The 10,498-nt window shown below is 45.2% G+C and overlaps 3 protein-coding genes across 3 annotated transcripts; all 3 read left to right on the forward strand.

The window, feature by feature from the left end:
• The first annotated feature begins 919 nt into the window (after positions 1–919).
• Positions 920–3,212, forward strand: BABINDRAFT_160429 (uncharacterized protein). The gene has a single exon (XM_019128224.1). It carries the CDS (start codon positions 1,149–1,151, stop codon positions 2,838–2,840), a length of 1,692 nt encoding a protein of 563 aa, XP_018986337.1. The 5' UTR covers positions 920–1,148; the 3' UTR covers positions 2,841–3,212.
• A 2,754-nt stretch (positions 3,213–5,966) lies between these two features.
• On the forward strand, positions 5,967–6,796 carry BABINDRAFT_119012 (uncharacterized protein). The gene has a single exon (XM_019126923.1). It carries the CDS (start codon positions 6,092–6,094, stop codon positions 6,695–6,697), a length of 606 nt encoding a protein of 201 aa, XP_018986338.1. The 5' UTR covers positions 5,967–6,091; the 3' UTR covers positions 6,698–6,796.
• Positions 6,797–7,941: 1,145 nt separating this feature from the next.
• Positions 7,942–10,281, forward strand: BABINDRAFT_119030 (uncharacterized protein). Its single transcript, XM_019126924.1, has 2 exons — positions 7,942–7,994; positions 8,047–10,281. Exon 2 carries the CDS (start codon positions 8,114–8,116, stop codon positions 10,091–10,093), a length of 1,980 nt encoding a protein of 659 aa, XP_018986339.1. The 5' UTR covers positions 7,942–7,994; positions 8,047–8,113; the 3' UTR covers positions 10,094–10,281.
• The last annotated feature ends 217 nt before the right edge of the window (positions 10,282–10,498 follow it).

Consider the following 10,498-nt stretch of genomic DNA (forward strand, 5'->3'; position numbering starts at 1 on the left):
AAATGATTAAGGACATTACCTTATCCCGGGAAAGACGCTAGACAGCTGACTAAGCAACCAGGTCCTTTCACACCAGTTTAGCCAACTCCTCTTTCTCGATCGACCTTATCTACATTTGATGTATCTACTTTCCAAAAAAACGCAAAGCCCGATATACTTTAGATAGCAGATATGGCCCATCATAGTAACTTACCTCTCTTAGCTTCCTTATCCTTTCTTGTTTTCACGATGGTTTTGCCTAGAATATTGGACATTTCTCGGAATACTGGTTGTGTTGGGGGATTTCCCTTGTGAACAAGGCAGAAAAAAAGACAAATAAGATATAGGATTATATAAGTGGTTTCCCTTTTTTAGAACACTCTCGATTTAATGTTATCTCTATCCTTTATGGTTATTGGGGTTGTATCTTCATGTGGATAGAATTACTGAAGACAGCCCTAGATTATAATGGCCGAGGTTGGAATCCTGGCATATTGTGTTAGAATCATGGTTTTATACGACAAAGTGCACGATGCAGGTGAAACGGCAGAGAACACTAATAAAGTAATAGCTAAAAAAGAGGAGAGGCAAATGCTTTATGTTGAAATATAGCTGTGGCTCGACCAAGAGTGGCTAGGGGCCACTAAACTCATTCATGCCATCGAAGGTCACGGTGGTATTCAGTACGTTGATCAACTTTAACCCATGCTTAAACAGAAAAAGGAGGTGCCTCAATCCCGTGAGTAATACCACATTGACCGTATCTATAAGGCAGCTTATTTGTTTTTGGGTACATCACGAAAAATTCAACGGAACCTAATTCCAAAGTTATGTTCTTAAGATCTACTTCCCCAACCCCTTCAAGAACGTGCCTCGGCTCGCACTTTCGTATTCCCCGCACACCTATCACTGGCTTTTACGGAGTTATGTGAACTATACAGGAGATACAGGTTACCTGGCGATATTTCTAAAGACCATAAAAGCCCTTTTAACCCTCATTTTGCTTATTCAAATATTTATCCAGTAACATTAGCTCGATTCCACCTTAGAAACCCCGTCTAGTATTATACGGTCACGCATATCAATCACATCACAAGCATTGCAATCCATTGACCATTCAGACACCAATCCGTTTATAACCCTCACCTTTCCGTCGCATATCCCCATTCATGTCTGAGACTCCGCTTTTAAAAGACCTCGCCTCGTACACGGAGTCCTCCGACCTTCCCACCTCGTTGGACCAGCCTGTTCGTACGCCCTCAGACTCTCAGGATACCTCTGACGTGGTTTCCTCGAGTCCTCAGTACAATCTTCTGCGGATCCTTCCCGCGCTCTGGATCGGAACCTTCCTCTGCGCGCTCGACGGTACCATCGTCGCCAACACCATGGCCTCCATAGCATCCTCCTTCGAACAAGAACACATGGTTTCCTGGGTCGCGACGCTGTATCTCCTCACTAACACCGCATTCCAACCACTCTATGGCCGGGTTTCAGACATTGTCGGCCGCAAGCCGGCGTTACTCTTCGCGCAGTTCTGGTTCGGGCTCGGCTGCATTCTCTGCTGCTTCGCACGCTCTGTGCCGCAGTTTGCAATCGCACGCGGTATCGCTGGTGTTGGTGGGGGCGGCCTCCCCGCCCTCCTGTCAATTATTGTCAGCGATATGGTTTCGCTCCAGGAACGTGGCTTGTACCAGGGCTACTCCGGTATTGTATTCTGTGTCGGCCAAGTCTTGGGAGGCCCTCTTGGCGGCCTCTTGGTTCAAACCATCGGCTGGCGCTGGATGTTTGCAGTCCAGGTTCCTTTGGTTATTGTGTGTTTTATTCTCTGCTACTTGTATGTGAATATCGAGCTTCACCACGAGGCTGGAACTAAGGACAAATTCAGCCGCGAAAACCTCCGCCGTATTGACGTTGGCGGTGCCCTTTCCCTTGTCACCGCCATTACTAGTGTGTTATTTCTCCTCAGCTCCAAGCTTCCCCAATTTACAGTAATTGTCCTTTCGCTTCTCCTGCTCGTGTCTCTTGCGGCGTTTATCTACATTGAAAGATCTGCGGCCGAACCAATCATCCCTCCGCATTTGTTCAAGGGCTCTCTCGGTTTGACAGCGTTGATGGCGGGCTTTGGCACCATGGCCCTCTATAGCGGCTTGTTCATGGTCCCGATGTATCTCCAGGTCACCCAGGACTTTACCCAGACTCAGTCCGGGGGGCTAATTGCGTTCGCGGTGGTGGCCACTGCTATCGGGCCGCTCATAGTGGGTAAAGCCCTCAACACCTCCGCTGGCGCCTCCCCTGAAGACGCAGACCACGCTACAATGCTCCAAGCGAAGCGTATCGCGCTCTGGAGCGTTTTCCTAGAAATAATCGGCGCTCTGATACTCGTGATAACGGAGTTTTCCCTCCCAGTGCACTTCCCAGGCCATGGGGCGATGCCTCTTTCGGGTAAAGCCTTCCTTGCGCTCGGCCTAATCCTCTGTGGGTTTGGGTTTGGCTCTTTTCTCCTTGCGTTGTTGATCTTTGTTATTGCTAAGGTCGGCAAGCGTGGTCAGGCTCCCGCCACCGGCATGAACTACCTCTTCAGAGCCGTAGGAAGCGTTGTGGGTGTCGCGATTGCGCTTTCGGTGTACAATGCCCTCGTGGTGCCGCGGTTGGAGACGTATTTGACAGGGGTGCACGGAGGCAAGAAGGTGATGAAACGGTTACTCAAGGACACCGGATATCTCAAGACTGGTGGGTTGTCGCAGAAGGTGCGCACTGATTTAACGGAAATATACAAGTTTGCCTTGGCTGGGGCTTTGGTTCCAGGCGTGGTGTTCGCGGCCTTGGCCTGTGTCTGCGGTGTAGCTCTCTATTGGTGCTAGAGATCTAAAACTCGGACGCCTTCCCACTTTTAATTATTATGGGAAATCGGTGATGAGTTCATTGTGCAGCATCACTGATACATTTATTGGTGAGTGTCACCACCAAAATCGGCACTAGCTGATAGTTCTTCTGCCCTTTGGGGCAACGTTATGACTACTAGTGACCTATGTTAATTACAATGGCCTAGATACGAATATATTAATGTTCAACACCGTATTAAAGGTACTATTTAAGCAGGCTGTAATCGTTGGCTGATATCCCCTTGGCTCTGATCAGGCGATGTTCTAAACTCCTCCTCCTTTATCTGATATAATGGTATTTAGTAGTGCCTACTATGTATACCACACTAAGTATCTAATACATTATATGGATTGAAAATAGAGAGCGTGAGAACTAGGGTTCGAAAACCATGGTGCTTCTGGTTTCCCCATCGGAAAGATAAAATCCCTGTGGAAGTACGCACCATTTCATCGATATGCTTTTGTCTAGGAATTGCCGTCATTTTTTCAATAGTCTACTTATGAAATGACTGCCTAGCTCTTTTATGGCCCATATGGAATTTGCGGGGGCTCCCGGATTCCAGCTCTATAGTCTCTAACCCTCGTTTAGTGCTACCTGTATACCATAGTTAACGGAATATAAAGGGCTCCAACGCAAGTTGTATTAATAATAACTTGGCCAACGATATGATACCTAAATTTTGGTTGTCAAAATATGATGATCGAAAGGCATCTCCACCGGGTGTCGAACCTGGCATCTTCTGATTCCAGAAGTGGTTACAGATTGTATCCAGTCACACAAGTGCTGAATAAGACAGATAGAAACACAATAGTTGAGCCTAGCAAATGAAAACATGGGTTTTACAGTCTTATAGGATTAACTGAGGAATTTGTTTCTCAATTATGATATCTTCATAGTTTATAATTACCATCATTCTTGTGGGTCATAGTGACCTTGTCTACTTGTGGAAAAAATGCCTGATTATAACCTCATGGCCAGCAGCCTAGCCGATGCCAAACCCTTTATATGGCATGTGAGAAAGTAAATATTGCCATACCCGCTCTGGGGTATATCTAGTAAGTGATAGTAGATGTTATTCGCTGGCCAAAAGAGAATAATTTTCATAAATAGGTTATAATAGATAAAAAGGAGTCAGAGCCCATATATATCGTATATTAGATAATGCCGAAATGTTTTTCAAATCGATGATTGTATAGAAAATTGCCCGACCAAAGGTGGAAAATATCAGCCAACTTCTGCCAGCTTAAATAGAACCTTTGATATATTTCTGATGTTATGGATAATTTTATGCTGACTTGCTTCATCAATTTGCTCAACACATACTACGTTAAGTATGTAGCTGTCACATTATAGGGATAACTACCCTATGAGGGTGTTGACCACTCTCCCTTTGATCCTATATACTTTATATAACCAGCCATTATATTAAGTATATATCCTACCTATTGGGTGAAGATATAACACACTTATCTTAAGAGGTGTGTAATCAGGTGAATTTCTTAGTTGCTTAGTTAGATTTATTTATTTAAGAGTGGCTCGCTGCCTTATATAGTATGAAAGGTTATCGATATTATATCTCTGATTTTCAACTGGATGATAAGTTCTAGCTCATATTAATCTAGAATTTTTACAGATAGTATAGGAACAAGGGCTGTGTAACGATAATGAAATTGGAAAAACTTACGGCCCAAATCCGAAACATCCGTTGTCAAAGCTGAAGGTGACAAAAGGGTTAGGGAGTATCGAACTAAGCTCGTTTAATCGCCACTTTTGATCGCCAGATTTACGTTCGAGACCGCACCATTCTATACTATAGCTGAGGAATTTTACGCACAACTCCCTTTAACTGCATAATTTGAAGCGGTAGATTTACAACCTGGATAATCTGTCAATTCCACGACATATTGTCGTCTGATAATAGCGATACTGCTTTCAGCCCTTAGTATATTAGGACCTTGTCTCCCCTTTTGTATATATCTTAGGGGTGAAATTAATTCTCCTAGCTGACTATTAGAACCTACTATTAATTATTAGATGTATCGCAGATACCGGTCAGGACCCTTAGACAGAACAGGGAAATGCAACTGAACTATCAGAAACTAAAGCTACACTAAAGACGCTTTTTAATCCCGCGGACTTAGTCTGCAAATACCGCAGTATTTTCACGTGGACATTAACATGAGCTACTGTGCACGTTATTGCCAAGTTAACTAAGCGCTACTAGACGGAATGGCACAATCCCTGAAATGCAAGTGGCTTGACTATTCCTTGTAGTTATTAGTCATAGGTATTATAATAGTCGTAGTAATGCTATATTTCACTGTCGAACGTAACAGAATAAGGTACTCGATAGTAAGAGATACAATCAAACACCAATGAACTTATCTACCTGTTTGGCATGAAATGGATGACCTAGGATAAGTAACCATTCATTACGTGTTATTGGTAATGGTGGACTATCGTGGATGATACAATGTTATAGTGATGTAATAGGGGCTCGGCATTAAGCTTTTAGCACAGGCATTACGTTAAAGACACCAATGTATACATTGTGCGTCATTAGTGTTCTTCCGCTAGTGTCATTCAGCTCGCCTGCTCCTTTCCTTTATCCAAAGTGACGTCATACGTCTATCCTTTTGGCTTATAAAGGGCCCCTTGCCCTCCTCTTGATTATATCTCTAACGTACGACGCTACCTACAAAATTTTCACTCCAAAAAAATTTGAAAAAAATAACCTCAAATACCAATAATCATTCAACCACATGTACCCCATTCTGCAAGATACTGACTTAGAACTGGCGAGAAAAAAGGCTGAAGGAGTGCGCCAGTCTCGGAGAATATTTTTTACACTCTACACTTTTTTATTCGTGTTTGCCGTGTTCTTACCAATATTATTCCGGATGTATTCTAAACAGCGTGATATCCAGGAGAGCGCTACACAGACTAGCCATGCATTAACGTCAGTTAACACACACTAACATGAGTATTTATGGCAGTAAAGTTCACAGAGGAACTGGTGGGCATGGTTCGATGCGGGAACGTTGAGTGGTTCGTTGATAGCGGTGGCTGGTATAGCTGGATCTTTTATACAGAATTATGTGCAGCTACTCTTCTCACGCCACCATGTTGAACGACTACTATCGGTACAGTTCTCGTTGCCGGCTTGGGCACTGCTTTGTCAGTTGCTGCTAGTGCAAAGCTATCAACAGCTAAACGTGAACTTGATTTTATGTTCGAACAGTTCACCATAACGACGAGTGGTCTGACCATAGCCGCACTTACATCCGTAATGGCAACATTAGGCTTGGGCAACATTCAGATCATTCGGGACACACCGAGATCATCAAAGCAGTCTCAGAACTCAACTGCACCATTCGCCATTACGTGGTCTTCGATCCACGGTAATCATGCCGCTGCACATGCTAATATGAATATAACTCTCGAAGAGTTAGCGTCGTTGATTGTGCAATCTGTTCCTATCCCCGCAGGTTCAGAAGGCGCAAAGCAATTTGTCAAGAGAACGGATTTTGATGTGCAATACGTGACCTGGAACTGGGATAACGTTAATGTTGATTTAGATATGGTCTTAGTTCAAGACAGGGCTATGACTGAAGAATGGCGGGATTCTGGTGCGTTCTTTAGACAACATAGAGCTTGGAAGTGTTTTACCGCGACAGCCAACCCCAACCCCGGTCAGGGTGAAGGGTATGACCAGCTTGGCCGAGGTAATGTTGTCCACGGTGAAACCTATCTTAATACCTATGGAGGTATAGATGGGTACTGCAATGATAACAAGGATGGAGCACAGTGTTCTCAAGATGGCTGTGGTGATTAGTAATCATGTTTATGAAAGCAATACTCAGTACACTTCGGACAGACTAGTATCGATTATCCAGCTAGTAAGCCAATTATGTAATGTTGCGCAGTTGCGTAAAATTCTTTTATTAGTGCTTTTTTTGTCACTGTTTTTGTGAGAAGAATTATTTTTATACTTTAGTATTTTTTTTACATATTTTTCACTGTTTTACCTTTTTATCTATTTTCCTTTCCTACATATTTTTTTTCTTTCTTATATTTCTTCCTTATAATTTTTTTTTCCTTTGCGTTTCCTCTATCTTTTTAGCTCATTTTTTTTTGTATCGTTTTAATGTTAATTTTAATTATGCATTTCATATATAATATATTTTTCAACGGATATAACTAATAGTATCTACCACTCATTAGGTATACCATAGGTGCATTTAGGTAAAATTGATTTATCATTCAATTTTAGAACAAATGAATCAAGATACCAATACAACTAGTACTTTATTCCGCGCCAGGCGCGTTTTTCATCGCTTACTAACGCGTTCCGCAACTCTCTTGGTGCATGTATGTGGGGCTCTCCTTACATAACAACAATAGCTCCATGCAAGGCCTAAACCAGTATTGTTTACGAATCCCGACATTCCCAGAAAACATCCCAAGAATTTTCCCAACCAAAATTTACTTTTGAATGCAATATACATGCTATATCCAAATGCGTATCTGAAGTTTGCGGTAAACACAACCATAAGAGCCTTCTGTTACGTAGCCACGGCGGCAGTGATCAAATCATAGGATAAATAATAACGCCAGAAAGGATCGCCTAGATTGATGGGCCAACAACGGCCGCCTCCGATCAAATAGACGTGCACCAACCATTAATCTTCAATTTCCCTCCTATTCCGTCTTCACGATACCCTGCCGCTAAAAGAAAAAAAAGAAAAACATTGTGCGTCTCACGATTTGGCGATTTGCAGCCACCACATTTCTATTCAAACCTGTCTATCAGAAGGGTAGTAATCTTTTTTTTAATAATTTACCCTCCACGCTCGCTATCTACTCCGAGGTTGCCGGATCTCCTTCGCTTATACTCCGTTTTGCTCTCACAATTACAACCTTATCCAAGGATATCCACCCCTCACGTGTCATCCTGAATACCAGAGTCTGGCTCTGCAAACAAACAGGCTACATATTCTTGCTTATCCGGCTCCTCACATTCGCTTACGACGTGCACCTCAGACGTTACTTCCCTAAAATTCACTTGGAATCTGCATAGGCTGCTTCCATCTATCCTTTATCACTTGGAGTTCCTTACACCTCGGTAATCGATCGCAAGTCGTTTAGACCTCAGGGAGATTTGACGACACTTTGGATCTACACAAACCGTCGTAGCCTTGGAATACTACCCCTTGCTTCGCTCACTTTTGCTCTAACAAAGCTCATTACAATGCCCAAAGTCTACACCGAAAACACGTCTTTCGACATGTCTCTCAGCTTCGACCAGTCGCTCAATACAGTTCTGGAGGAAATGGTCGACATCTGCATCACCGACTCCTTTAAACTTCCACCGCTGCGCGTGTGCTCGAAGAGCCAGCTCATCCACCATCAGAACCCATCCTCCTCCTCGCTAGGATCCCGAGTGGGTAGCCGCGTATCCTTGGTTAAGCGTCCCAGCCAGTCGGTGTTGACACAGATGCTCGAAACACGACCGGTTGACTTAATGAGACCAGTCTCAGGCGACTCCCTTGCGTCGGACCTTGACCCGGATTTTCTCCACTCCCGGCTCTCCAGCTTGACCTCGACATCCGACTCTGAGTTTCTCCCTGAAACGCTCGCCAAGGATCACTCCCAATCACAGAGACGCAAAAGGCCAGAAGCAAGAACGATCCCCGGCGAGGCAACCCTCAGAACCAGGAACAACGAGAGTATACCGTTCAACGGTCCGAGCCGCAGCTTCAGCGGACAATCTAGAAGCTTCAGCGGACAGGCTAGAACCAACGGACCCTTCGCACCGCTGGATTCAACGTCATCCCTTACCCGGAAGGCGTCCAATTCGTCGGAAATCACGCTAAAGCTCCAACCACACCAGAAATATCGTTTGAACCGCATGAACCGCAAGCAGAGCCAACAGGACCTCGACCAGGCATTGAAAGATGACATTGACCTTGACGATGATGATATTCCCGGCGATGTAGTGTGGAATGTTCCCATGGCTGGTGGATACTTCCCCCGGACACATTCTAAGAGCGCGGTTTCATTGCAGCCAACGCCGTTACCAGGCCAGTTGGAACACTTGTACAACCCGCAGCAGGTCAAGTCAATGCCAGATATTAGAGGAAGCTATCCAATGCTGTCGATTTCCCGCGGAATCTCCGACTACTACTCCGCGAAGCAGCTGGAAGAGCTCCAAAAACGCTCTAGATCCAACCCCAGCGTTCGAAACGTACCTGAAGCCTCCGAGACCGCCCATGGGACACGGGACATCTGGCTCCCTCCAAAAAACCCATTGGAGTTGCGTAAACACGAGCAAGAAATAGCCCGTCTCGCAGGGCAGAGAGCCCAGAAAGAAGTCCAAGAGCTGGAACGGCAGTCGAAGCTCCGTCAGCAGCACGAGCACAACGAACAAAAGTGGTTCAAGTTCTCGCTCTCCAGCAACTTCAAGAAGGCCAGCCGGCTGGAGGTGAAGCTGTTGGTGTGGCAAACCCCTGTGCCTGCGCGCCTCAGACACTCGCTCTGGGCCAAGAACCTCCAGTACCACTTGCACAAGACGGGATCCAAGCAGGACGAGGTTTTAGATAAGTTTGAGGTCTTGTCCCGCACCCTCGATACGCTTGACATGGCTCACAAGCAGGAAGAGATGACACGATGTGTCCATCGTTTGACGCAGCTTCCGATGTTCAGAGGTGTTGGTGAGCTGTTTCTGGCAAGTTTCAAGCGCCTTGTGCTCTTACTCCTGGTCTCACGCTCCGGGTTGCTGTACGGCGATGAGCTTCTCATTGGCAGCTTGCTCGTGTTCTTTCCCGACAGAACGCTCAAGGAGGTGTTCGAAATGACCCAGTTGATGAAACTCCTTGTGGTGAACGAAAAGTTTGTGAAGAAGCTCACAAAAGGTTTGGGTAATACGTATTTCAAGAGGCTGCTCGCGGGGTTTCCCCAGGAGTTAGCGGGTATGAACTCTAAGACGCTCTGGGTCTTGTGGTCACTCACCGATGGGGATGCGGTCAAGCGGTTCTTGGAGATTCTCGTCGTGGTTAATGATTACAAGTTGGCCCTCGCGTATGTGTTGACCGTGGTGAAACAATATCACTTCGGGTGGCTGAGTCTTGCTGAGTTGGAGCGATCCGTGGGGCTGAGAAGTGCCGTAGTGGATGTCAAGGACCTGGAGTTGTTCGTGGTGAGGTTGAAGGGATGTTATAAAGAACTATAAGTCGAAGACGAAAAGTTGCTGTCAGGAATGAAGGTGGCAACGTTAAACGTTACCGCGAACTGGCTAACAAGTGCCGTCAAAGACCATTGCCAAAATTCTATCAGACCTTTGCCAGGCGCGCGTCGGACTTTTTTTCTGGTTTCTATCAAGCCTTTGTCACATTTTAGCAGCTTTACAGGCCGGGCGGCATGCGTCATACTCTTTGGAAATGGCGACAACCTTTTGGTCTGTAATTCAGCTAAAGGCGTTAATAAGACCAACTATGATGGCTTAGCCCCTGTTATCACGCTGCTTGGCTGTCACCCTTCACCACCTACGAATTTACATAACCATTAATATTAGAATTGGCGACGCCACGGTGTGTAAATGTAAAAGTTAAACACAGACCGTAGCTATTGTACCTCC

The sequence above is a fragment of the Babjeviella inositovora genome (genome assembly GCF_001661335.1).
Source record: "Babjeviella inositovora NRRL Y-12698 unplaced genomic scaffold BABINscaffold_3, whole genome shotgun sequence".
NCBI classification, from domain to species: domain Eukaryota; kingdom Fungi; phylum Ascomycota; class Pichiomycetes; order Serinales; genus Babjeviella; species Babjeviella inositovora.